This window comes from Tauraco erythrolophus, chromosome 26, assembly GCF_009769465.1.
Source record: "Tauraco erythrolophus isolate bTauEry1 chromosome 26, bTauEry1.pri, whole genome shotgun sequence".
In the NCBI taxonomy this organism is placed as follows: domain Eukaryota; kingdom Metazoa; phylum Chordata; class Aves; order Musophagiformes; family Musophagidae; genus Tauraco; species Tauraco erythrolophus.
The window spans coordinates 7,335,118-7,362,219 of NC_141490.1; the positions used below are offsets into that span (position 1 = coordinate 7,335,118).

Here is a 27,102-nt window from a genome sequence, read left to right on the forward strand (position 1 = left end):
ATGTAGCAGCAGCACGATCTGCTCCTCGGGTTGGTCTTCCAAAGGGTCAGCATCCTCACCGTGCCATGTGGGCGCTTAAAAACCCTCCTTGGTTCATGGTCTCTGGTTTAAGTCTATTTTCTGGGTGTAAAATGCGTCTTTCCAGGTGGGAAACGACAGCCAGTGGAGTGGTTTTACACCGGGTGTGCGGGTTTGGAAGCCTGGCTGCGGTGGGAATACAAGTTACAGCGCCGTTAGAGAGGCAGGTAGAGGAGGAGGAGGGAGAAACGGCGTGGCATGACGTTGCCTCGTTAAAAACACACTGGGAAATCGGAGAATTGTTGGCTAAATGTAAAGACATCAAAGCAGGAGGGAGAAGAACATCATTGTCTGGAGCATCTCAGGCCATGGGGGAGAAGAGATGCTCCATCGCGCTCCCAGCTCGGCAGAGACGTGGTACGGATGCCGGGATGCCAAGTTCTGTGTGTGTGTGTGCCAAAAAATCCACTTGGTTTTGCTTTTCTTTTTATTTTTCCCCCTCTTGATGGTTTGCAAAGCAATCAAAGACCCCAACTCCTCCTGGATTTGGGTACGAACGCGCAGCCTCCCGCGGCGGCAATGTGTTTCGTTTGAAGAGCGATAATGGTGCCTCTCCCTGTTTTATCCCCTTTTTTGTGAACTTTTACAGCCTCCGTTAGCAAATATTAACAAATTAAATGGGGAGCAGTCGTTAATCGTGCTTGTTGGGGAAGGATTGCTGATGGACAGGACCCAAGAGCAGGTCAACTCAATGTTGACCTGGTCAACCTCAACGTTGACCTGATCAACTCAACGTTGATCATCCAGCGAGGATTGACAATTTGAGTACCTGGAGAAAGCGGGGACCGAGCCGTGCGGTTGGGAGCAGGGACAAGCACATGGTTCCTCATCTTCCTCACATTTGACATAACCAGACGGCGCGGGGTTCTTCACAGGACGCGCGATTGAACACTAATGCCATGACAACAGAGCAAAGACGCGGTGCAAGCGCCAGGTTCTGGAGTCCTTCACAAGCTGGTAGCGTGCAGAGGACGGGGAGGAAGCAGGGCTTGTCCTTCCAGGAGGGGACACAATGTCTTGTGTGATTCATCCCTTGTGTTCCCAGTGGTTAATCAGGAATAAGAGGCCTTTTCCTCGCCAGGGTTAAGAGGACACGTGTTGGGAAGAGGGTACTGGGGACGTGGTGGCATGGCAGTGGTTTAACTTTGTTTCCTCCACTGTGTTTCCAGTGCTGTCCCACTTAGAAAGGACTTTTTGGTTTCCTATATGCAACGAGCTGCTGGGTCTCGGCATCTTCCCAGCGTGCTCACTGCACCAGGGTTGCCGTGCCCTGGGGAAAGGTCTACAGCACCGCTGGAGCAGAGCACGGGTCCCTGTGCTTCCCACCAGGCTGCTTTGCTACTTGGCTTTGGGACCAGAGCAAGCGAGCAGGAAGGGATCATCCAAGAGATCAGCAAAGATCCCATCCCGATCTCCCTTCCCTCCTCCAAACAGGAGGAAGAACAGCTCAACCTTTTCTGCAGAGCCAAACCCAACTGGAGCTGCCACTGGAGAGGAGCGGGATGCCGGGGTGCTCACGAAGCAAACCCTGGGTGCAGGTGGGGTTCCCCGGCCTGAGATGGGTGCAGGGAGCAGAGGGTGCTGGTGGCTGTGGAGCTGCTTCATCCCCCTTCACATGGCTCCAAAAGCCACTCGGAGCTGCCAAAACAGGGTCTCTCCTTGGGTTTTTTTTGGGGGGAAGCCGGGAGCATCAGCAGCTAAACCAGCCCCTGAGTGACACTCAGGGTGCAAAACCCTGCAGGGAAGGACTTGGCTGTCCCTGGAAAGAAGGTTTTTATCCCAGTTTCACAGGTGCCAGTGCAAACTGGCTACCGTAGCCACTATCTCCAGCAGCAGGTGAGCGTTAGGAAGGTGGAAACACCAGGCTGAGAAGGTGAAGAAAGGACTTTCACCGTGGTTAGTGGCGTGAAATGAGCACAGAGGTGTTCCAGTGATCAGCTCGGGAGCGATGGGACCGGCAGAGCACTTTGCTATCAGGAGAAGGACTCATCTCCTACCAGGGTGACTGCAGATTCCTCTCTCCCGAGACGAATCCCGGAACGTTGTTGCATCCTTTCCAACACCAGCCTGCAAGGACGGCTCCACACGGCTCCCAGTGGAGAGGACAAGGTGATGCTGGAGAAGGCATCTCCTGATGGCTGCAACCAGCCACCGACCGCGACTAACGGCACTGGGGGAGGCAATTCCTGGCCTTGCAGTGAAAAAAAATGCACTGGGTGCGAACGCACCGAGCCTGGAGGCTCTGGAAAAGGGAAAAAATAAAAGATTTTACTGCACATCTGTTGTTGTATCTTCGGTGACTTAACGGCCCGGAGTTATTTGAGGGGGAACGCTCCTGGGAGAGGATGTGCAAGACAGTAATTAGCTTCTCCTCGTGATTAAAGACGGAGGCTCCAGTACTGGGAAAGTGGTCCCAGCAAGGAAAAAAAAGAGGAAGAGCAGCAGTAACTCCCCAGTGACACCCTTTGCCTCGCACCCTGAGACTGGGTGGCAGCAGGGCTGCGGATACGGAGGGCGCGGGACGCCGAGATGGATTAATTCAAGGCTGGAGCTTCAAACTGGTGTCGGTGGCGCGTTTCAGTTTGGTTTCCAGCTAAAACCACCGTCTCCTCCTGCCTTTGTGGTCCTGGCTTGGCTTCCTTCGGCTGGAGGCAGATCTGACGAGCCCGGAGGTTCAGGGCGGTTTCGGGTGCGGGAGGGTTGGCGCAGCCATCCCGGGAGCCAGCTCGCAGGCTGGCATCTGGCTTCAAAGCCAGGAGCAGGTTAGATCTCGCCGTTCCGATTCGCATCCAGCTCTGCTTTTCATCTGGGATTCGCTTGGCCGTTTCTGCTCCCGCCGCTCGGTGGCTTTTGGTTTCATTTCGCTAAAATGACTTCTTCAAAGCGCGCCTGACACCTTCAGGGGAGGCAGAGAGTCTCTCCACAAATGTTTCTCTCTGCCCTGCGTGGAAACAGACTGCTCGGAGCAGCAGCCAGGGATGATTTGGTCATTCCCAAAGCCCTGGCTACGTCTTTGTTCGTTGCTCGGGCTTTTCCATCCGCAGCTGCATCCCAAACCTGGGGAAGGTTTGTCTCGGGGGGTTCCCAGCTGTAGGTGTGTCCCTCAGGAGCAGCATTTCTCATGGTCCCCGAGAAGATGCTGTGGAGCAGTGGTCTGGCCAAGTAGCCCAGCCCCTGTTAACAGCACCACGAGGATGGCAGAGACTAACCAAGCTCCCAAAGGCATGAAAATAGCTTCCCAGGGATGCAGGTTTACCGTGCTGATACCTTCTGGCAATGCAAATATCGCCCCCCCAGTCTCGGATGCACTTTGCTGAGCCGGGGTTAATTTTCCCCGGTGCTGCTGGACATCCTCAGCAACTGGGTCCTTGAGGATGCTCCGCGATCGCCTTCAACTAACCCCTTTTCTCTTTGCCCAGATCTCAAAGGTGTGGTTTCCGCCAAGAACGATATCCGCGTGGAGATCGTGCACAAGGAGCCGGCCTCGGGCAGGGAGACGGAGGAGCACCCAACCATCAAGCAGCTGATGGTAAGGCTGGGCTTCTTCTCCCCGTAAGCGATTACTCCGGGTAAGCGTTTGACGGTAACGCGCCCAGGCACACGTAGCTCGCCGCCGTAATCCCCACTCAAGGTGAAGATGCTCTTCCCAAAACCTTCCTCTGGAGGTACGTGTCCTCCTGCCACCAAAACTCCTCGAGCGAAGCTTGGCTAACAAGGAGGAAGAGCTGGGAGAGGCTCGTTGCAGTAGCCCAGCTGCTTCAAATCTCTCTCTCTCTCTCTCTCTACGTGGAAAAACTAACGCATGTGCACGCAGTTGGATGTGGATTGCTGATGCCAGGGATGCCAGGCCAGCCTGGCTCCCAGCTCCACATCAGCCTGGGAGGTGTCACCTTCCCGGGGCCACTGCCTTTGCCCAAGGGGACCGAAAGACACGGGCAGGGGCAAGACGCTGGCGACTGACAACTGGATTCCGCATCTGGAATATTGTGTCCAGTTTTGGTCCCTCAGGTCAAGAAGGACAAGGAACTGCTGGAGAGAGGCCAGCGCAGGGCCACAAAGATGATGGAGTGGAGCATCTCCCTTATGGGGAAAGGCTGAGCGAGCTGGGTCTCTTTAGCTTGGAGAAGAGGAGACTGAGGGGGGACCTCATTAATGTTTATAAATATGGAAAAGGCGACTGCCATGAGGATGGAGCCAGGCTCTTCTCACTGGCATCCAATGAAAGGACAAGGGGAAATGGATCTAAGCTGGAACACAGGAGGTTCTGCTTAAACATGAGGAAGAACTTCTTCCCAGTAAGGGTACCAGAACACTGGAACAGGCTGCCCAGAGAGGTTGTGGAGTCTCCTTCTCTGGAGATGTTCAAAACCCACCGGGACGCATCCTTGTGTGATCTGATCTAGATGGTCCTGCTCCGGCAGGGGGGTTGGACTAGATGATCCTTTGAGGTCCCTTCCCATCCCTGACATTCTGGGATTCTGTGATTCTGTGACTGAGAACGGCGAGGAAAGGGGAGGTGCAGAAAGCCATGCGGCCATAAAAGGTGAGAAGAAAGCAGATAGGAAAGGGAGAAGGGGTTGTAGGACCTGGAGGCTGATTTCTAGGCTGCTGGGTGGTTTCTCCTGCTCTAACCCTTCATTTTTTGGGCAGCACTCATAAGCAGCCATATGCCCTGCCTGCAAAAGGTATTCAGTGAACTCCCGGTGGAAAGGGAGACTCAAGATTGGAGGAATCCGCTGAGATGAAAGGGAAGGAGATGCTTCCTTGTCGTGGGACCCTGTACCACCATCTGTATAGACAGCGACCAACGGCGCCGAGCCCAGATCCAGCTTCCAAAGGGCTGAGATCATCCCAAGACCATCACCACCACGCTGCAAGCTAATAAGAGGCTCTGAGTTTGTCAACGAAATGATGGATGGAGTTAAAAAAATTCACCCTCCCTAACGAGACCTCCATGGCAGGAGCAGGGGGTGATGCACAGCACCCCTTCCTCGCTCCCTACCCTCACCCCAAGACTTTCCTGCTCTCCCTCCTCCCCGTATCCCCGTTACTTCCTCCATTTGCCTTCCCTGAGCTTCTCGGGGTATTTCCAACCCTTGCTCAACTTTGCTGGTGTCCTTCAAAACCATCTCCTCGCCCTCGCGGGCGACTATCAACCGCCAATTTCATTACCGCGCCGGCTGCTGGGGCGGAGAGCTCATTAACGCAGATGTTAACGACGAGCGGAGAACAGCTCCCCTCCGCTCAGCACCTTCCTGCTTCACATCCTGCTTCTCGCTCCCCAGTCCCGACCATTGGCCAAGCCCTGGAGGTCCAGGATGACTCCAGGAGCAGAGATCCACCCTCTGCACCGCACACGGTGCCTTTACTCCTCAGTATCCCGCCGTGTTTCCACTTTGCTGGAGCATTTCTGGCCGCGGAGCGTCGGTGTGAATCCTTCCCCTCCATCCTCCCACCCCAAACACATTTATTATTCTCCAGCCATCTGCGACCTCCGCAGCTCTCCGTGCTTTTCACGAATAATTATTCATGCGTCTATAAATTCATTAACACCTTAGGAGACGCGTCACGCTGGCTGATTTGCATATGTTCACATTGTCTCAGCACCGTCCTCGTCCCCTGCCCCAGTCCCTCCATTCTGCCAGGCGCTGCCTGCGGGCAGGGAAAAACGCTGCCAGCCCGCGGCGGGCCGGAAAACAAACGGCAGCCGGTGGCTGGAGGCGAAAGAGCCCATTAAAGGGGCTGATCCTGGCACAAAGAACTCGCAGCAGCAGCGTTCTCTGTCCTGGTTGGGTTTTATTCCTGGCTGATTGGGCTGCGTGCCTCAGTTTCCCCATCTGTGAAACGGGGCTGATGATGATCCTAAAGGAGCCGTTCCCCTCAGGCAGGAGCAATCGTAGTAAAGATGATCCCAAAGTGACCGGGAGGCAGGAGCATCCCAAGGCAAAGGGGGTCCAATGCTGCTGGGTAGACCCAGACATCATCTTTGGTTCATATTTGGGGCAGAACAGTCAAAATAAAGTCAAAATAACGGCAGCACCTTCCAGTGGCACCGGGCCACCACGAGCTTTGGCCATTTGCCACTTGGCCATTCTTTTTTATCCGTGTGCTGGTTTCCTCGCTGCTGGGAGCGGAGGAATCCACCTTCTCAAGGATCTATTAAACAACATCCCTGGTAGGGTTTGTCCCACTCGAGTTTCCAAGCGCGGCCGAGTGGCATCCGATTCCCCGAAAAAGTGGGAAACATTATAATTAAACATGGTACAAGGGAGGGGGAGGCTCAGGGACCCGGCTGGGGACGCCGGAGAGAGCAACATTTAAAAAAAAAAAACATATTATCTCCACTAATGAAAGCAAAAAATTTAATATCCGGCGTGTCGGAGTCGATATCCCGGCTGCAAGCGGCTCCGTTTGGCGGCGTTAAACGCGGGAGCACTCCAGCGGGCATTGGATCAGGAGGCTCAGCGCTGGAGCTGGCCACTGGTTTCCGAATTTAAGGGCCAGTTCCCTTTCTTGAGTGACCTTGAGACAGCGCTTGGCTTCGCAGGGATGCGCTCCCTCGGCGGCAGGACCCGGCCCGGCAAAGCCAAGGTGGTGCTTCGTAACGAGGGAGGTCACGCTGGCAGCGGGGGAAACTGAGGCAAAGCGTTTCGGTGATCACCCATACGGCTCGGCGCATCCTTTCCTGGAGGGACCAGTGAGGTTTGGGAATGGGGATGACTTTATGCCACAACTGGGATGCCCGGCTGCGACGCGCGCTGGGCTGGGAGGATGGCGCAGGCTGCTGGCGCCCGGTGCTGCCAAGCAGGATTAAATCCTGGCACAACATTCTGGGCACCCAGCCATGCCTTTGGATTCGGCGGGATGGCGGGCACACGGCGCCAACGAGCGGCTTTATCACCAGCCACCTGCACGGCAGCAACGCGCCCGGAGGACGGAAGCATCTTGGTGGCGGAGCCCAGCCGGAGAAAACCACGGCTCCGGGAAAAAAGGCTCTGCACGGTGCCAGAGCATCCCGTGCCAGCATCCATGACCACGTCACCCGCTTGCGCCCGCGCTCCCGGCCCTTTCTGAGCTCTTTTTTTTCCAGATGTTTCCCTCTTCCCTCCTGCCCCGCGGTCGGAATTCCCAGTGGGAGTGGAAATGGATTTAACTTTCCTTCGCTTTTGCGTTTAGCCAGCGCTGGCCAAGAGAGGGAGGCACGCTAACGAGCCGCCCGCTAATTAACGGCGCGGGATCGCATGGAACTTCAGGAAAGAGCGCATTAATGACCAGCTGGAAGGCGGGAATGGGAATTTAAGCGAAAGGATCGGGCTTTACGCCCCGCGTGGGGGCTCAGTGCCCTCTGATGGTGTTTGGGCTCATTGCAGCCCCCCCAAAATCCCCAGGGTGCGGGTGAATCCCCAGCTCCCACCAGCCCCGAGGTCCCCGCGGGACTCCGGGAGCATCCCAGTGCCAGGATCATTGCGAGAAGCACCATAAAACGGCTTAAAATACCCCATTACCCGGCTTAATAATTCCAGGGAGGTTTTGCCACCAGCGGGATTGGCACCTGCTCGGGTCCCATCACCAGCTCCGGCCCTGACCGTTGGCATCACCCACGCTGAAAAGCAGCCGAGTTCCAGGAAAAGTGGCTTCTCCTTTGCTTTCGGCCCCAGGAGCCCTGAAATCCCTTTCGCTGGGGTTGATCCGACCACGCACATTCCCACCCCGCACCACCACGGCGATGCTTTCGGGGATTTAGAGCCAAAACCAACCCCAACCTGCCACGTACCTGAGTTTAATTCTCACTGACGTTTGTATTTATCTAAATCAATGCCTGTTACGGACTTTTTTTTTCCTAGGAAAACTCAGGTGCTTTAATTTATTGCATTTAACAGCCATATCAAAGGCTTTCAGATGACCAGAAAGCGCCGCGGGGTGAATTTCCGTCACCACTTAGGGGGAAAAAAGATAAAAAAAAAAAAGGAAGTTGGGTGATAAAAGGTGATTTATTTTTTTTTCTTCAGGCCAATTTGGGGCTGTGATCAGGGCGGCTGCAAAATCCAGGCTGGAAGCGTGATCGATATGGGAAAAAAGATTAAAAAAAACCAAAAAAAGGCAGCCAAGAAATCAGTTGATCGTTAATTCCACCTCTGCACACCCCCCCCCTTGCTGAAGGAAGGGTAATTAAAGCCCTGGTCTAATTAATGTGTGTTTTACCCCCTCCCCAATCACCGTCAGACTTCAAAGGAAAACTAATGGGAGCAAAAATTAATTGGAATTGAATCAAAAAGAGCTTCTCCAGCTTGTCCAGCCCCGCCGACCCGCGGGGCCGGCACGTGGTCCGGCCACACCGGCAGAGCCGGGTGGGTGAAGCCTCCAGGACCCCAATTTTTTGAGAAGAGCCAGGATCAAGGTGGGGGAAAAAAATAAAAAAAAAATAAATAAAATTAAGGCTTTTATGTGAATTACAGCATCACTACGCCACGGGGCTGCCGGTGGGTGCAGGGCCACGCGGGCATTTGGGGCTGCTGCCACCCACCTGTGTCCTTTCCTAGATGGAGCGGGGGGAGTTTCAGCAGGATTCGGTGCTGAAGCAGCTCGAGGTGCTCAAGGAGGAGGAGAAGGAGTTTCAAAACCTGAAGGTGAGTTGGACCCTGGGGTGGTGGCCGAGGCGGTGGCACCCCGGGGTGCTGGGCACCCATCCCTGTGCCTGTTGCGGGGTAGGACCAGCTCGCCCCTCGCCTGGCATTGCGTTTTCCAGGGTGCCACATCCCCTGGTGTCACCAACGGTGGCCCGTGATGGATGCTTTGGCACCCCCGGGGCTGTTCTCTGGTCCCAGCACCCTTTGAGAGCTAAATAAGGGTGCGTGCCAGGACAGTGGGGTGCACAGGGCACCCCCTGCCCCAATTTGGAAGGGGCTGAGCTGAGCGGGACACACCGGTGGCACAAGAGGATGCTCTGCCGCTGCGGGCAGGAGGGGTTGGGTGGTCGAGGGTGTGCTTTTGCGCATCACCCTGAATGCCAGGGCACCTGGGAAGGTGGGCACCACCAACCTGCTCCCCCCCAACCCCTTCTTTCCCAACCTCACAGGACCCCACCAACGGCTACTACAGCGTGAACACCTTCAAGGAGCACCACTCCACTCCCACCATCTCGCTGTCGGGTTGCCCGGCGGACCTGCGCCCCGCCAGCAAGCAACGGGTGCCCACGGGCATGTCCTTCACCAACATCTACAGCACCTTGAGCGGGCAGAGCCGCCTCTACGACTACAGCCAGCGCTTCGTGCTGGGCATGGGCAGCAGCTCCATCGAGCTGTGCGAGCGGGAATTCCAGCGCGGCTCCATGAGCGACAGCAGCTCCTTCCTCGACACGCAGTGCGACAGCAGCATCAGCAGCAGCGGGAAGCAGGACGGCTACGTGCAGTTCGACAAGGCCAGCAAAGCTTCCGCCTCCTCCTCCCACCATTCCCAGTCTTCTTCCCAAAACTCAGATCCCAGCCGGCCCCTGCAGAGGCGGATGCAGACGCACGTTTGAAGCCGCTCCGGGGAACTCTCGGCGCGGGCGCCGCGGCTCCGTGCCGGGACAGTCGCGCCCGCCGGGAGCGGCGGTGGGAAGATGCCAGATCTGGCACTCCCCCCCAGGGCTGTGGGGAGGGGGGGGATACCCCCCCCTGCCCGGTACATGCTAAGCACAACCCCACCAAGGACGCGACCACGCACCCCGTGCCGCCCCGCATCCCGCTGCCCTCTCCCACCCGGCTCCTTCCCTTCCCTCTTGGTGTTCGGTGTCCATACTTATAGAGTCCGTTTTTGGGGGGTTGGGGGGGGGTCCCGCGGCGTGGGACAGGATTAGGGGTGGGGGGGACATCGGCGGAACGGGGACCCCCCCCCGCGGGAAGGGCCTCTGCGCGCTGTATCGAGCGCCGCGGTCAATACAAGAGGTGTTTCTCGTGGCCGCCCCGGCGTGGAGCCAGCCCGGAGCTTCGGGGTTGGGGGGGGGTGGTGGTCGTGGCCTTGTGGTGGGGACCCCAGCGTGGGGAGACTGCAGCAGGAAGGGTCCTCGCCTTGGGGAGGTGGGCATGGGGAAACTGAGGCACAGTGAGACAGCGCGCCGGGGACGCAGCAGGTAAGGGCCATGGGGACATGGCATGAACCCCCCCCCGCCCCCCACCTCATCCCAGCCCCAGGAGCACCCAGCCCAGCCTCACCAGGACCTTTATTGGGTACCAGCAGGAGCCCCTGACACCCCCACCCACAGCTCCTAGGGGACCCTCAGCCCCCTCCTTGGAGGGGGGACACCCCAAACCCCCCTGCCCCTAGAGCTCAGCACCCCACTGGCCCCCCCACCCCACCCCAGGCCATTCATCCCCAACACTCGCAGCCCCAGGGGAGGCTCCACGATAAATAAATTTTTAAATTAATTAAATTAAATCCCACACACCACACCCCCCCCCCCCCCCAAGGGCCCCGGCTAAGGCACGGGACAGGGTTAATGAGTAAAAAGAAAATCAAAAAAAAAAAAAAAAGGGGAGAGAATTAAATATTTGGGGAGGGGGGACCAAGGCAGGGAGGAAACGACGTGGCCCCCGAAGGCTCCTGCTCCCCGGGGGGCTCCCAGGACCCCCAAGATCGGCCCCTCGGTGGGGCCCTCGTCCAAATCCAAGGGAATTAAGGGAAAGAGAAAGCCCAGGGCGAGGGGCTCCTGCCCCCCCCCTCACCCACCCCCCAGGCCCGCTGGGAGGGAGGACCCCCCCACCCCAAAAACCCCTGTCCATGTCCTCGGTAGCTTCAGTGCGTCTGTAGGAAAAGGTGGCGGCTGCGGCGCCGCGGCACGGCCCCACGGGGCTCCCTGCGCCCCCCCAAGAGCCGCCCCATCCCGGGGGGAGCCGCGGTCCAGCACGGCCCCCCGAGTCCCAGCCCCGGCCCCGCTCGCTCCGAGAGTCCCAGGGCGAGGTGGCGGCGGTGACGAGGATGCTGTGCCCTCGCCCGGCTCCGGCCGCGGTGCCCCCCACCCGCTGCGGGGTGGGGGGACGCTGTCCCTGCGCAGCCCCGGGGCCCTCAGAAGTAGGTGAGGTTCTTGATGAGACCCAGCTCCAGCATCCGCTTGATGGCCACCGCCTCGTGCGAGACGTTGTGCTCCGACGCCTGTGGGATGGGGAGCAGGGGGTGAGGATGGAGCCTCCCAGCCCTCCCTTGTCCACCCCACCGGGGGCCAGTTGACCCTACACCTCGACCTGAAATGAGGAGCCCCCCCCAAAAGGAGGGACATGACCCTCCCTGCACATCCAAAGGTGGACCTCAACGCCCATCATGGAAGGGGAACGTGGTGGGCCCTTGGGGGCTCGCCAAAGGGAGCCGGGCACTGCTCTGCTGGGCTGCAATCCCCCATCCTGGGGGAAAAACGGGGGGGAACGTGGACAAAAAGTGGGGGGCAGACACCTACCGCCATGGACTTGAGCGTGATCTGTTCGTAGTAGTGGATGGTCTGCTTCTTGTTGGCCGAGTCGGGGTAGCCGAAGCCCGCGATGTGCACCAGGTCGCAGAAGTGTAGAGCCAAGGTGATGGCCAACAACCCCGTGGTGGGCTTCTGGAGGGAGAGGGGGGAGGAGAAACTGCACGTAGTGCCGTGGGACAGCCGGGGGGGGGACCAGCAAGGAGGACATCACCCCTCAGGAGGGTGGTGCCGGGTGCCCGGCTGTCCCCACCCCTTACCTGTTTGACCTTCCGTGGTTGCTTCATGGGGAGGTTAAGCAGTTTAGCAGCAGTTACTTCCATGTAATAAGGGTTGAGGACGCGCACTTGCTCGGGGTTGGCGTCCCAGATCAACGGGGGCTGTTTCCAAAACCCTTTCCGAACCTACAAGAGGATGGAGAAGTCCAGTGACATCCCAAGAAGAGAGATAAGTAGGTCCCCAAGGGGGGAGGTGGGATGAGGGTCGGAGCCCGGAGCAGCCAGGGAGGGGTTGGACCTGGTTCCCCACCACACTTACCCTCTTCTTGTCGTTGAGGATGGCCTCCATCCACTGGAAGTCCATGGGTTTGAAGGGCACCAGCACCAGCAACGTGTCGGGGTTGTTCTCCGTCCTGGGGTTGAAGTGGGCCGACTCCGGGTAGAAGAGGCGCATGGTGGTCTTGGAGCCCACGTCCTGCTCATAACCATGGACCGGGGCGTTGTTCAACCTTGGAGGGGATGCAGGGGGGACACGGGGACATCACAGGTGTCAACCCCATCTGCAGCTGGCACCGGGGAGGGATCAGCAGGACGGAGCCGGGGTCGTACCTGATCACGACGTCGTAGGCGTTGATGGTCTCCCCCATGGAGCTGTTGCGGAGCCGGTGGCCGTTGCCCACCACCGCGCACCTCCGGCACTTCAGGCTGCGAGAGAAAAGCCCCGTCTCAACCAGAGCTGCTCTAAACCATGGTGGTCTTAACCCCCAAGGTGGGTTTTAACCCTGCGTTGTCCACTCCACAAAGCTTCCCATGCCCCGTCCACCCTTCCTGGGTTGCAGAGGTTCATTTCACCACATCTTGGGCCCACAATGTGGGGTTTTCCCCGCTCCCCAAGTGAGCAACGATGAAGAGGAAGACGGAAAAGCCCCCAAAACCCACCCCGGCGTTACCTCTGGATGCTCTGGGGCAGGGAGTAGTGGGTGATGGACAGCAAGCGCAGGAGGACGTCTTCTGCAAAGCAAGGGCGAGGAGAAGGTGAGCGAGGCAGCTCCTGCCTCCTACAACATCCCTGGTGCTGCCCCAGCCCAGCTCCCACCGGATTTGGGCAGATAAACCTTGGCTGGGGCTTAGTAAAGCCTGACCCACCCTACACCCTTTTACAGGGACCAGGGCAAGCAGAGCCGCGCCACAAAGCCTGGAAAAGTCAAGGAAACGACTCGCCAGGAAGGAGAAAAAAAGAAAATAATTGTTCCCCCCCCAAAAAAAAAAAAAAAAAAATTAAAAATCAACCTGCAGATGTTTTTAGTGAGAGGGAAGCTGAAAGCCCCGGGGCAGCCAGACGGACGGACGGAAACCCGCGGCGAGCGCTGCCGGGGCTTACCGCTTCCTTTGGTGCCGTAGGGCAGCTCGTAGAGCGACGGCGTCTTCACCCAAAAATAGTCCCTCAGCTGCAGGAAGAGCGGGTGGTCCCTCGTGTAGCTGCCGAGGAGCAAAGGGCTGGTGAGACTGGGACAGAGTGGGGCAGGGGGAGTCCTGGCTCCGCATCCCCCCCCCCCCCTCCTCTTCGCTCCCAATCCCGATACTCACTTCCCGATGAGCTGCGCTGCTTTCTTCTCCACTTCCCCCAGGGGACACGTCGTCTTGTTTTCTTGCACGGGGAAATAAAAGCTGGAAGGGAAAAGGTTAAAAAAAAAAAAACAACACAAAATGATGTCTGCTCCTCCGCATTCCCCTCCCGGCAAAGGGGGCTCCGGCATCGCCGCAGCGGGATTCGAGCAGTGCCGGGATTATCGCCGGGCGGATTTAAGGTCAGCTCTGCTCCGGGTATTTCTGTGCCGGGCTTGCAGCCTCGCATCGGAAGAGGTCTCTCTTGCCTTGCTCTCCTCTTTCCCCATCTCCCATCGGAATCCCCGGGACTGGGAAGACAGCGAGGGTTTTCCCTTTCTCTCCCATCATCTCCCAGGCTCGGGAAAACGCCGGCATTCACCAAAAACCCCACCAAGAGTCCGACCGCCAACACACACCGACGAGGAACTTTGCGTCGGGTCCCCTCCTGCCACCTCCCCGGTCCCCCAGGATCCGGCCAGCCGATGCTCCGGCATCCCTGCGTGGGGTCGGGCGGGAAGATGCCGCCTCCCGAGGGCGAAGGAAAGGGCAGGAGGTCCTTCAAACTTGAATAAAAGCCACTCACAGCTGTATGTACCTGTCTTCCCGGTAGATCGAGTACCAAACCATCACCAGGAACAGCGCCAGCACCCCGAGGATCTTCCCTCCTGCGTGCCCAGAGAGCGGGAAGGGGAAAGAAAAACTCCGTCAAGCCCATACCTGGGATTTGGATAGTTGGGTCTGGAGGATCTGCAGCCCCTGGGGATGTCCTGGTAGATCCAGGATCACGGAGGGGGCCTGGCTGGCACGGTCCCCTCGAGGGGAGCAGCTCCGTGATGGAGCCAGGGTGGTTTTGTCCTGGGTCCAAAAGCTGCCGTGCCATTTTGCAGGAACACCCGTCTCCTCCCAGGTGCCTCCACCTCCTTCTTCTACCACAAAGCCCGAGGGCTACTGGGTACCCGAGCCCGGAGGATCAAGGACCCCAAAAATCCCCCTTCCCTGCCGCGACTTCGCCCCAATCACCCGGCTGGAGCCGCGGCAAAGCACCATCCTACCCTCAAAGTCCCATTCCCGAATGCAAATCCCAGCCCTGCTTGGAAAGAGGGAGCCAGGACCCCCCAATACCCCCTTCCCCATGGGACTCACGAGACTTGTTGATCATTTTTATCAGCAGGAGAGGCATCAGGCGAGGGCCGGAGCTCTCATCGCGGCTGCCGCCGGTCACCTGGAGCGGGGAAAAAAGGGAAAGACACCACACGAGGTCAAAACCCATCGGAGTCATCCCCAAAAACGCTGTTCCAGAGGCATCACCCCCTGGCTTGCCCCATCCACAACCCGTTGCGAGGGTTCCCCGAGGGATTGATTTCCACTTAAAATCCCACTTCTCTGCCCCGCAGCCACCAAAGGGTCGATTTATCGAGTTTATAAGAGCCCGGCAAGCAGCCGCAGTTCCCCGGGAGCCTCGGCCCTCCGGGTGAAATGCCGAAATTCCAAAGGAAAAAAGGGAATTAAAGAGGAAAAACGACCCCATGGTAGGGTTTCAACTGCAAAACCCCGAATAACCCACGGAAATGACTCGGGGGGAAGAGATTTTAAGCCTCAAGCATCCGACCGGCACCAGCCACCGCAGGTAAGAAGCCGAACGTACCGCCACCGAGCCGGGCAGAAGGGACGGGAGCAGCCAAGCGGGATCAAAGCCAAAGAGCATCACGTACTTGGGGAACCTCCAACGCCTTCAATTGGACCATTCTGGCCGGGAAAAGGGGGCACACCACAACCTTAACGCAGGTGCCAACGTCGGCCGGGCAAGCGGGGTGACTTTTTTCTTCCTCCGAAACCTCTCGCTCCTGGAATAAGGCAGCAAAGAGCCGTGGTCGGAGCCGCCCCCCGGCACCAGCTCGGCCCCATCCCGTCGTGACAAGGATGGAAAACTAACTTACCGGCTGGGAGAAGTTTTGGGATACGCAGGAGACTTTGCTCCTGGATAAAACCAGCTCGCTGGGGATGGATCCTACTCTAAAAGCCCGGCTCGGAGCTTAGCCGAGCCGCTCCCAGCCACGTCTCAAAGGAGGAAAGAGCGAGGAGGTGTCAAATGCTCAGCCCAGTGGAAAGGTGCACACCCGGGCTGGGCGATGGGAATGCTGGTTAGTCACCTTGTTGGGTGGGGGGGGGCACCCATCTCAGCACCTCACCCTAACGAAACCCCGTTAACGAACCTGGCACCTGCCTCGTCCTCGCCCCGGCCAAGGATGAGTCAAAAGCAGCGAGTTTTGGGGCAAAACGTATCAGGAAAGAGATGAAACGGGACCGTAAGATGGTCCCAACGACAGCCAAGCTCTTCCCTTCCGGAAATTAAAAGGGCAATTAATGAAAAAGGGGCAGGAAGGGCAATTAAAAGGGAATTAAACGATAAGGGGGAAGCAACGGGACGGGATCCAAAGCAAAATCTGATACAAAACCCCATTTCCAGTGAATTCTGCCCTGGCTCAGCCCCCTCATTGCCCAGGGACCCCAAAACAGCTGAGCCCAGGCCCCCCCAATCCCAATTTACATCCTGATTTTCATCCTGCATCCGTATTTCTGGCTCTACGGGTCCCTCCCAGCTTTGGGAAGGAAAAGGAAGATTAAACCCACGATCGTATCTGGTCGGAGCAAGAAGGGATGAGGAGCCTGGGGCAGGGGCGGGGGGGGTCTCACCTCTTTATCCATCACATTTGCTTGAAAAATATAAAGTTGGGGGAAAGTAAAAGGCAGCTGGTGTTTTCTTGGTTGGTTTGTGGTTTTTTTTCCAGGAAAACTGGCCACAAAAGCCCCCGAGGGGAAAGGTGCCGCTGCAGCCGGAGGCTGCCGATGCTCAGCACCCCCAGTTTGCCCAGGGCTGGGCAGCAGGACCCCAGTTTAACACCGAATTCCCCCTCCTTGGGTGCCGAACTCCTCCCCCTTGGGTGCCGAATCACCCAGCCGAGCTTCACGCCTTGCGCTGGCTTAAGACACTGGGAAAATCCGCTCTCACCCCCGGCGTTTGTTTTTACATACCAGCTGCTTTTTTTTTTTTTTGTAAATATTATTATTTATTTAAGGTTTTTTCCGGGCTTTATGATCTTTTCCCAGGCTTGTATGCACAAGCCAGGCCTGATGCAAAACTGATCCGAAGACCAACCCGGTTAATAATCCCCGAGGTAAACGAACACTGGTTTAGCCAAGCGTTCGGGGAATGCGGAGCAAAACAGAGCACGCCCAGGCCGAGGTGCTTTCGGAATAAATTCGAGCTTTCCCCCCGCCCCAGCTTTGTGCTACCAGATCTGCAGCCCAAACCGGAGCAGCTGCTCCAAGGAGGAAGGTCTGAACGCCCCGAGCTGGCTCCCTCCGGCCTCACGGAGCGATGCTAAAGGGTCCTGATGGTCCCTACAGCATCCCTGGTCCCCCCCAGCATCCCCGGTCCCCCCCAGCATCCCCAGACCCTGCAGCAGCATCTCTGGTCCCACCCCCAGCAACCCCAGACCCCACAGCAGCATGCCTGGTCCCCCACAGTGGCATCCTCAGACCCCACAGTAACATCCCTGGTCCCTCACAGCATCCTCAGACCCCATGGCAGAATTCCTGGTACCCCAGAACATCCCCAGAGCCCGCAGCAGCATCCTGGTCCCTCAGAGCATCCTCAGACCCCCAGCAGCATCCCCAGTCCCCCACAGCATTCTCGGATCCCATGGCAGAATCCCTGGTCCCCCTCAGCATCCCCAGACCCCACGGCAGCATCTCTGGTCCCCCCCCTCAGCAACCCCAGACCCCACAGCAGCATCCCTGGTCCCCCACAGTGACATCCTCAGACCCCACAGCAGCATCCCTGGTCCCCCAGAGCATCCTCAGACCCCCAGCAGCATCTCTGGTTCCCCCCCCCAGCAACCCCAGACCCCAAAGCAGCATCCCTGGTCCCCCACAGTGACATCCTCAGACCCCACAGCAGCATCCCTGGTCCCCCAGAGCATCCTCAGACCCCATGACAGCATCCCTGGTCCCCACAGTGGCATCTTCAGACCTGACAGCAGCATCTCTGGTCCCTCACAGCCTCCTCAGACCCCACAGCAGCATCCCTGGTCCTCCAGAGCATCCCCAGACCCTGCAGCAGCATCCCTGGTCCCCACATCCCCCTGGTCTTCCACCATGGCATCCCCCACCGCAGCATGCCCAGCCACCAGGGCAAGACTCGGTGCTCACCCCTCTCGGGGAAGGGATGCCAGCATGCCCCGACCATCGTCCCTCCACAAATCCTCCAGTCCCGGCCATCACCTCCCCCACCAAGCCCCGGAGCTGGGGGAAAAGTCCCGGGTGGATTCAGCTCCCCAGGCTTGGAAGGAGGAACCGAAAAAGCCCCTCTCTGATGGCTGAGCCCCCATGGCACCCCTGGGCTGAACGTTACCACTGCATCCGTCTCCCAGCCAGGTCTCCCCTTCTCTCCCAGCCTGGTGGCACAGGAAAGCCCCATCCCCGGGATGCTGCGGAGCTCCTCACCCCATTTCCCTGTCTCCTTCAGATCCAGAGCAAAGTTTCACTTCCCAGTTTCCCCAGGTCCCGGGAAAACCCCTGGGAGATGCCAGCAACGATGCTCCTGCTGCATGGGGGACTTCAGGGGAGCCCATCCCTTCATCCCCATCCACCCCCATCTCCCCCCCGGCCTCAACGGCTCCTGCACCAACCCACAAAGCTGCTCCCAGATCATGTTCCGGGAAAAAAAACAACAATGGATTTAAAGCCATGGAGCACACACAAAGGTGGGGGGTGATTAGAAACCCCCCTACCCCATCCCAGTGTGGGCAGACGGGGACTCCAGCCACCCGCTGCCGTCCCGGCAAAGCATCCGCAGCCCAGCAGGCCACGCAGGAAAAGCTCTTGGTACTTGTATGTTTCCATGGCAACCCATGGATTGGGAAAACGGAGCATGACAGGAGGCGAGGACACCTCTCCCATGCTCCTACCATCCCATCCCATCCACAGGGCACGGAGCTGCCCAGTTCACTGCCCCAGGCAAGAAGGATGCTCGTCGGTGAATGAGCATCATCCCAAAAATCCCTACACGTTAATTTTTAAGCAGAGCAGAGCTGGACTTGAAGGGGACGACACCCGAGGGAGGGATGCACTGGCAATCCCTAGGGATTCACCCCCTGGCATCCCCTTCCAGCCACAGCCAGCCCATCTCTCCCCGAGCCTTCGAGGCACGCGGTGCCAGCGGGACCGATCCCGCATCCTGTTTCGAGGACAACACCCAGGATCAACTCCCAAAAAAGCAGTTTACAGCCCCGGGATCTTCGGAGCTCCCATCCCACAAGTTCTCTCCGTGCGGTAGGGCCGGGATTAGCCGGAGGAGCCTGGTTTACCACCCGTACCGGCTCAGCCCCATCCCACCTCGGCAAAACCAGCGCGTGCCGGAGCCTGAACGCGACCTGGGAGGCAGCCGGGGGTGATCCTCCAGGGAAAGGATCCAGCCAACTCAAGGTGCCGCCTGGGCTTGGCAGAGCATCAAAGATACCCAAATCCTCAGCCTGGCATCCCAAATCTTCCTCGCTCCGGCTGCAGCGAGCTCCAGGTGCTCGGGGATTAGTTTTTTCTTTTTTAATCCAGGCTGGGAAGGAAACTGAGACCCACAGCGAAGAAAAAAATCCAGTGGGATGGCAAAGGATGGCAACCAACCGCCGTCGCAAGCTCAGATGGCACCAGGGTCTGGATTTGATCCCCCTCCAAGGGATGCTGAGGATGGGGAGGGGACACCAGGGATGCTGGGGGTGCCAGAAAAGGGCAGAGCGACGACGAGCGCAGCGGGTCGGAGCGACGCTGAAGGTCGTTAGGACGCGGCACCGGGAAAGTGAATCCTGTTGGATGCCGGGCATCGCCCCGTCCAGGACGCAGAGGGCCAGCCCGTGCCGCGGCTGCCCACATTTATCCTGTTTTAAGAGCCCTGTGAGTCACTTTAAAGGAATCTTAATTACCTCTTAATAGGAGAGGCAGCGCTGTTTCCTTAGCCCGTGGTATCCTCCTTGGCACACAATAATCCGGCCAAAGATTTCCGATAGGAGGAAAAAATTCCCCCCTGGTTGGCACGTAAGCCCTAACAAAATATTTACCCGTGACGAGGGTGCAATCAGGTAGGACAAGTATTTCCACCACGAAACATCCCCAGAATAAACCCAGGCTGCTGCCACCTTTCCGTGGCATTGTTGGGAGCTCAAAGCCGATCCAGGCTGGCGCTGGCACCATCCTCTCCTCTCCCATTATTTTTTCTTTAATCCTTGCAGCTGGAAAAAATGCAGAGATGGGACCTAAATCCCTTCCTACAGCCCCAAAACGCCGGCTGCGTGGGTACAGCCGAGCATCCCATGCCTCTGGGGTCATCCCATGCCATCCAAGGAGCTCCTGGGCCCCTCCTCAGCGTGTCAGGCTGCATTATTATGGGTTATGTTATATAGGTTATGTATCATTATATATATTTTGTAGGTTTAATTGCTCTTTTCCTGTTCAAAAAAAAAATAAAAGGAAGCCGCTTTTTGCCGGATGCAGATTGTCACAACCCGGCGGGGAGCCGAGCCACCGGCGGCGGGGCCGACCCCGCGCTAACGAGACGAGGGCGGGCACCCACCGGGCACAATTTTACACCCAGGGGATTCCATTGCCGAGCCCCAAGAGCCCCCAGCGTCCATCCAGCCACCCTCTCCTCCTGCCCGGGCCCCGTTTGCCACCACCTTCACCTCGTCGCCATCTCCGTCCTCCGGGACCGGCCGGAGATGCAGGCAGTTTCGGCAACGCAGTTGTGTGCCCGTGCTTTGGTCTAACCCCCCCCCAAAAAAGCAGCAGGAAGGGGAAGGCAGCGAGCAGGCAGCCTTTCCCCCCTTAAAGCAGGGCTGGGAACGGTCCAGGGATTCCAAAAACAAACCCACCGAGCTGCTCCAGCCCACTTCCAAGCCAAACTGGATCCAACCCCAGCTCTCCGGGGAAAGCGGGTGGGAAATTAAGGGATCCCAAGTTATCCCACGAGCAGCTACCGTCTCCAGTGGCTTTTGGCTACAGGGATCCCCTTTTGGGGGCTCAAAGCCACCTGCCCTTCACCAGGCTCCAAGTGCCACCTTAACCCCCCCTGGCATGGCAGCCCTGCGGTTTCCCCGCCGTTTCCTGCACGCCTCCTGTTTTGCACCGGCAAACGGGCCAGTTTTGGGGCCCCAGGGTAATCCCACCCTGGAGCATCACCCATCAGACCGAAAAAAAAGGCCTATTTTGGGTTTATTTACCCACTGGCACGCTCGCACCATCTCCCCTGCTCTTCTCTCCCACGTTAACAGTCGCAGAGGAAAAGAGCCGGGAAATAACCTGCTCCATCACTTTGCACCCCCAGCATCGCCCCGATGCTCCATGAATCCCATCGGCCACGCTGGGAGGAGGACGCTCATCTCAGGGAGACCTTTTCCAGCACCCCCAGCGGCGGAAGAGGCCAAAGCTGGTCCCATCGGAGCAGCAATAAGTTGGAAAAGGAGGTTGTGGCTACTTACGGTCCGTCTTCTCGGTCCAGGCAGAGCAGGTGGGAGCTTGGCGGGATCTACGAGGCCATCCTCTCTTCCCCTAGCAAAGGGAAAATGGAGAACATCCTTAGGGTTATGGCAACCCACACCGGCAGCACACGAGGCCACCTGCCTTCGGAGGATCCAGCGGATCCCTACCGATCCCGTCGCAGGGCGGCTCGGAGCACCGCCGGGGAAGCAGCCCCGGGGGAGCGGTGGAAGGGCCCGGGCGAGCTGTGACGTGTCGCAGAGGATGTCTGAGCTCTTCACAAAGCCACCCCAGGGCTGGGCTTCCAGCTGCTTTTAAGGAGGAGGAGCAGCTCAGAGCCCAGACCTCGCCGCAGGTTTCCCCAACACCTCCTGGCCCTTCCCACCAAAACCCCCTTCCTTGGGTTTTTTAGGAAGCGGGTGATGCCCTTTCCCAGGGAAAGGGGGACGCAGCCCTGCTCACCCTGGGATGCTCTGCAGCTCTCCCACCTTCCCATGCAGAGGATGCTCCTTAGTCCTGCAGCTCTGGCGTCTTCTCCCCCAAAAATTTCCAAATTACCCACCCGGCACCATAACATCCTTAAGATTCAGGGGAAGGAAAAACCCCACCGAGAAGCTGCCGCACACAAACCCTTCTGCCACGCCACCTCTCAAAGCAAAGCCTCTCTGCAGGGCCAGCTGCTCTGCATCCACCTTAATCACCCAGCTAACAAGCAGCAAGACGAGGTGAAGGGGGGTTGGCCAGGTGAAGTGAGTCCATTGCTATCCCAGCTGGGAGCCAGGTTTGCTCTTCCCACCCCCATGCCAGTGGGATGGATGGGGGATGGCTGGAGCCACGGCTCTTCCCCAAAAATCTCACGTGAGGAACAGTCTCAGCCCCGTTCAGCACAAGGAAAGGTGACGGAGATGGGGAAGGGGAGGTGGTGCTCAAGCCTGGGCAGAAAAGATGTTTCCTAAAGGACAACTCCAAAGGGCAGGAGGTTTCCTTAAATCTCTCCATCTCCTCCAGCTGGGAAAAGCAAAGGCAAGCGACGCTGGGGCCACCCAGCCTTCCCCGAGGCACGCTTCGCTCCTAACGCCCCGTTAATTTTAAGGAAGAGGGTATGTCCCCACGCAAGGGATGGGGAAGGAGACCACCCAGCACCTCCAAAAGGCTTTCTCCTCTCAGCGAGGCTGGGTGCTTCTCCCCAGGGCCAAGGCTTTCCACAAGATGCTCTGGGAAGGCTCCATCCCCATTCCCCACCTTCCCTCTCCAGCCAAAGCAGCTCCACTTCCTCCTACCTCCACCATTTGCTGAGGGGAGTAACTAAACCTGAGGGCTCGGGGCAATCAGCAGCCAAACCAGATGCACTTGAGGTGCAAAGCCCAAAAAATTCATCTTCCTGCACCAGGGTCTTTCCAGCAGCCCCGAATCCACCGGAGCCTCCAACGTTGCTGCTGCCAAAGGAGCCTTTTAATGTAGAGCCGTGAATTATAGGATCCCCTAACGAGGTTGAACTCTCCCCGGGGAGCTCCTGCTCCAGCACTTCATGGCACGGCATCGGATGAGGATGAGGATGCTCAGAGCTGGCTGGAGGTGGGCAAGGGGATGCCTCCTTCCCCACAGCATCCTCCCAGGACGGATGCCGCAGCCCTGGATCGGCAGGAGACTGCGATCCCTTAAAGCACGTCAACCCCGCACGGGAGGATCCGAGGTCTTGCCCGAAGCTGGTCTTTCCAGCTCGACTGGAAGAGCCAGGAGCTGGATGGCTGCCGGTCTCCCCAGGATCGTTTTCCAGCCTCCCGAGCGGTCTCCCCACCATCACCCCATGCAATCAGTTGTTCCCAGCCCAAAAAAAAAAAAAACTCCAAGAAAAACCCATCATGGTTCAGGTTGAGAGCCGCCATCTCCGCTCGCCGCAGGCAGCTCAACTCATCTGGCAGCTGATCCCGGCAGGAAATGAACGTCCCGTATCCCAGAGCCCTCAAAAAACCTTAAACAAGCTGAATTTTGCTCCTTTTCCTCCCCAGGCTCCCAGCTACGCCGCCTGCCTCAGTTTCCCCTCTCGCCTCCCAGCTGCCGGGATAATAACGATTTCCAAATTTGAGGCGGGGGGGTGGGAAAGCACCTTTCCCAACATCTCCCCTCCGGATGCTCGTGGCTTCGGGAGGAGGGAAACCAAAATCCAACGGCCGCATCCCTTCCCCTGGTAGAGATTAAAGCCAGCCAGGACCAAGGGGCTCAGCCCCAGGGCAGGATCACCCCTGGGGGGGCACGGGCGTTTTCGGGACTTGCGCAGGTCCAGGGAAAGAACGAGCCGCCGAATCCCTCCCATCCATCATCTTCCTCATCGAGGAGTGGATCCCCCTTCCCTGGAAGCTGTGAAAAAATGAGGAGGGGGGGGGATGGAGACGGCGTTTCTCCTTCCACCAGCCAGACCTGAAGCAAGGCAGCCGTCTGTCCGTCCGTCCCTCGGCGCTCCATCGCCGGAGCCGGTCTCCCTGGGTTAAAATTACCTCCCAAGGGGGGAGAGAGTAAAAACTGGGCTGGGAGGGGAATAAAATCCAGGTGAGCTCATCCTCCTCCTCCTCCTCCTCCGGAGAAAACGTCTTTACTTGGCAGGAGCGAGGTGTTTCCAAGCCCGGCACATCCCTCGCGTCATCCCGACGGCTATCGCCCCGGGGACCAGGAGTTTATTCATCCAGTAGGTATTTAGCAGGAGAGAATCCACCCGCTTCCTGACCATCCTTCGGCCGGAGCCAAAGGTGTAATTCCGACGCGGGATGCGATTTTTTGGTTGAGTTTTTCCCTCTTCATCCTCCCCGCCAGCATCCCGACGGATGTTTCTTGGCCAGGAAAGCACGGGAAGAGCCACCGCCAGCAGAACGCCCAACAGTTTGTTGTTTGTTTGGGTTTTTTTTTTAAAGTAAATTAATAATTTATTCAATTTACAAAAAAAATCAAATAATTTAACAAACCTATTTCTAGGAAATCCCTGAGAATGGGAGGAAAAGCAAAGCCACTTAGCCGAGCTGGATTATCCAAAGCAGCGACCAACCTAAAAATAAACAACTGAGAGAACGAGCCTCCGGCAATAAACGCCCCCCTCCTCAAAAAAAAAACCATAAAGAGGTAAAAATAAGCACAAGAAATCACCACTGTTTCCAAGCTGGGGCATTTAGCATCACCCACCAGCCCAAAAAAGGCTTATTTTGGGTTTATTTCTGAGCAAAACTCCGGGTTTCCAAGAGAAGAGCATCCCCAGGCTTAAAGCCGCTGATTTCCACACATCCCCTGCGCTCCGGCCAGCCGGGCAAATAAATAATTCAGATTTAAATGTGCGTTTGCATAACACAGATGATCTGTCAATTTAACTTGTAAATGTGGTGGGAATTAAGCGACAACTTTGTTAATTAGGTAGGAAAGGGGCTTGGGAAGCTCCGGCTCCACGGTGGATGCTGAGGGACCGTAAGGATGCTAAAGCCAAATTTCCCGGAGGATCCAGGGGGTCGATTGATCATCCCCTTACCCTAAAGTGGAGTCAGGGCACCAAACCCTCACGTTATCCCATATTTTTCTGGCAAAATCCCCCTCCCCAGACACTCCAGCCCTTCGCTGGGAGCTGCCCGTCCCTTCCCGCCCCAGCACCGAGAGCTGCCGTCGCCCCACGATGACAAAAAAAAATCCCAAAAGAGCAGAGGCAGAGGAGCCTGGGGTCACGTTTTTGAGGACAAGCTGGATTTTTTGGTGGTGGGGCACAAACGTGCTCTGAAAGGCGGGATCTTTTCCACCCGAAACACCGGAGCTCGGGCTGGGAGGGGCACCTGCTGAGCCCGTACGCGCACAAACAGACGCTTCTTTGTGAGGTTGGGTTTTTTTGTTGGGTGGTTTTGTGTGGTTTTTTTTTTTTCCCATTCTATTTTTTTTTTGTTTCCAAGTGGCGCCAGTTATCATCCGGGGATGGGCCCAAGGACTTCCCAGCCCTTGGCCCCGTTCCTGCCTCCGTGTCCTCCGCAGCACCGCGTTTAACCCCTCGAGCTCTTCGCTCCCCTTAATTTTCGACTCCGTCCCCGCACCCCGCACCCCGGTCCTTCATCCGAAAAACCTGCATCCCCCCCGCTCAATCCACTTGCATCCCCCCTCTCTCTGCATGTTTCCCCCCTTTATTTCCCAGTTTCTGCCTCGTTTTTCCCCACAACGCTCCGGCGCTTTCCTCCATTCCCAACCCAGGCAGGTCCGGATCCATCCTCGTGCCATAAAATCCCACCCCAGGAACCTCCGGCCAGAGGGGTTGGATGAGCCCAACAGCCACAGATGGAGTTTTAACACCTGGAGAGGGGTGTTTTATTATCCGCCCCGGAGTCTGCAGCATTAAAGCATCCACAACTCTTGCTCAGCACTTTCCTGCCTCAGTTTCCCCCCGTTTCAGGGCTCTGCCCGGTCAGCAGCGCAGGCACGGGATGCAGCAGGGACCCCAAGCCCCAAACTCCAGCCCAGCAAATATATATATATATTTTTTTTTAAAAGGAAATTAATAAACCACCCGATGGAAATGTCGCAAGCAGCTCAAAACCTGACGCAGGATCCGACCCGGAGATCCGGCTCGTGCAAGACCACGGGGCAAACGGCAACCTCTCGCCGCCGGCATCACACTCTGGTTACAATAATTGAGGCTCAACTGACTCAGCCCTGCAGGATACCGGGATGCCGAATCCGGCCGGGAGAACTTCGGCGAGGCGGGGGAGACATTTTGCAAGGGGAAGAGGCGAAGTGGGAACGGCATCTGGAAGCGATCGGAGGCGAGGAGCCTCTCCCAGGCACAGCGGGGAATTCCAACGGCGTGAGCTCAGGTTCAAGCCTCCTTCACAGACCCAGGATTAAAAAAAAAAAAAATACTCCAAACCCTAAGTTTTTAGCGTATATATTTTTAAACCTGCCAACACCCAAGGAAAAGAAGCCAGCTCCCGCTCCGTCCTACCTGGAGGTGCAGGATTTAGGGTGATTCTGATTTGCAATAAAAAAATAAAAGGAAAAATAAAAAAACACTCCAAAGAAGAGGAGAAAAGTCTCCGTGGATTTGTTGATATAATTTCACAGGCGTGGTGTCAGGAGGAGAGTCCTCCTCCGGCGCTGCCTGCTTTAAAACAGCCTTGCTCCACGTTACGATGCACCCTCCATCCTCCGGGACCGCTGCATCCCACCTCCGAGCATCCCTCTCCGGCGCCGCCTGCATCCCACGACGGTCCTCCGCGAGCCCAGGGATGGCATCGAAAAGCCGCTGGAAGATGCCACCCTATCTTAGGCAGGTCCTCCGCAAGGGAGCGATGCTCCGGGGACCCGCTCCAACCTGTGGGACTGGGACCAGCAGCACCCATGGGTGGTCAGACCCACCCACGGCGGTGGCGGAGGCCGGGCTGCGTGCCGCTGCCTCCGGCAGCTCCGCCATGCCCTTTCGCAGCGCCGGCACGTAAATCCGCGCCTTCAAACCAAAAACACCCGCCCGGGCGTTACCACCCACGTCGATATCAGAGAAATAATCCACCCGGAATTAATCCGAACCACCCGGAGCGCTCCGGCGCTCCACGAGGCACACGCATCCTTGCCAACTTGGTGCCAGAGCCATTTATCCCAGGGCAGGATGCTCAGGGGATGCGGAGAATCCAGCCCCGTCCGCCAGCGCCTACCAAATCCCGCTCCCCCAAAAGCGCCGCTCCGGACCCGGCACGTGCCGAAGGCACCGGAGCAAGCGTCCACCTCCGTGGCTCTGCACCCACCTCCGTGGCTCCGCACCCACCTCCGTGGCTCCGCACCCACCTCCTGGGCAGCTCGGCGGTCACCATCCCGCGCCGAACCGCGGCACGGCGGAGCCAGCCCAGCCGGGAGCAGCGTCTGCCGGCGACGCCGGCACGGCAGCTCGGTGGGCTCCGGCAAACGGCGAAACACATCCTGGAGAGGAGCCGCAGCCTGCGCCAGCCCGAAACCGCTCCCAGCATCCGCCAGTCCGAAGCAAAACCAGGATGGAGGGGGGCTCCTTCTCCAGTTTCGCTGTTCCTCGCCAGCAAAATCCCTTTCTCCTTCCTCCGAGGAAACTTTCCAGCCCAACCCCGGTCACATGCAAGGGGTCAGCAGCTGGAAACGCAAGAGATTAGCAAGATTTTTCTCTTTTTTTCTCTTTTCCCTTCCAGGAAGACGCAGGATTTTTCCTAGAAAAAGCTCAATAAACACGAGGACGGTGGCCGGAGGAACGGAGAAGCC

General features: G+C 57.8%; 2 protein-coding genes across 7 annotated transcripts in view; one reads left to right on the plus strand and one right to left on the minus strand.

The window, feature by feature from the left end:
• KIRREL3 (kirre like nephrin family adhesion molecule 3) overlaps positions 1 to 9,598 on the plus strand; it is a 122,372-nt gene extending 112,774 nt beyond the window's left edge. For all 4 annotated transcript variants that reach the window (XM_086626826.1, XM_086626828.1, XM_086626827.1 and 1 more), the window contains 3 exons: positions 3,498 to 3,607; positions 8,619 to 8,705; positions 9,155 to 9,598. In XM_086626826.1, coding sequence (XP_086482952.1) covers positions 3,498 to 3,607; positions 8,619 to 8,705; positions 9,155 to 9,598 — 641 coding nt within the window. The remainder of the gene's footprint in view (positions 1 to 3,497; positions 3,608 to 8,618; positions 8,706 to 9,154) is intronic.
• Positions 9,599 to 11,121: 1,523 nt separating this feature from the next.
• On the minus strand, positions 11,122 to 26,840 carry ST3GAL4 (ST3 beta-galactoside alpha-2,3-sialyltransferase 4). 3 transcript variants are annotated; one of them, XM_086626960.1, is made up of 12 exons: positions 26,662 to 26,840; positions 20,871 to 20,940; positions 14,485 to 14,563; positions 13,925 to 14,006; positions 13,321 to 13,401; positions 13,115 to 13,212; positions 12,684 to 12,744; positions 12,343 to 12,438; positions 12,053 to 12,242; positions 11,776 to 11,919; positions 11,507 to 11,650; positions 11,122 to 11,208 (listed from the first exon to the last, which is right to left on the minus strand). In XM_086626960.1, exons 1-12 carry the CDS (start codon positions 26,838 to 26,840, stop codon positions 11,122 to 11,124), a joined length of 1,311 nt encoding a protein of 436 aa, XP_086483086.1. The 3 variants fall into 3 exon arrangements, with proteins under 3 accessions (XP_086483086.1, XP_086483087.1, XP_086483088.1); XM_086626961.1 differs by lacking the exons at positions 20,871 to 20,940; positions 26,662 to 26,840 and adding an exon at positions 15,054 to 15,086; XM_086626962.1 differs by lacking the exons at positions 20,871 to 20,940; positions 26,662 to 26,840 and having other exon boundaries at positions 13,937 to 14,006; positions 14,485 to 14,521.
• Positions 26,841 to 27,102: the final 262 nt, after the last annotated feature.

Bases quoted from the DNA above. Each gene is read 5' to 3' on its own strand.
- ST3GAL4 (XM_086626960.1), bottom strand. From the start codon at position 26,840: ATGCTGGGAGCGGTTTCGGGCTGGCGCAGGCTGCGGCTCCTCTCCAGG. The intron at 14,007-14,484 runs GTGAGTCCCATG...CTGGGCACGCAG, and splicing joins AAAAATGATCAACAAGTCTC to GAGGGAAGATCCTCGGGGTG. The intron at 13,402-13,924 runs GTGAGTGGCTTT...TTTCCCTTCCAG, and splicing joins GAAGACAGGTACATACAGCT to CTTTTATTTCCCCGTGCAAG.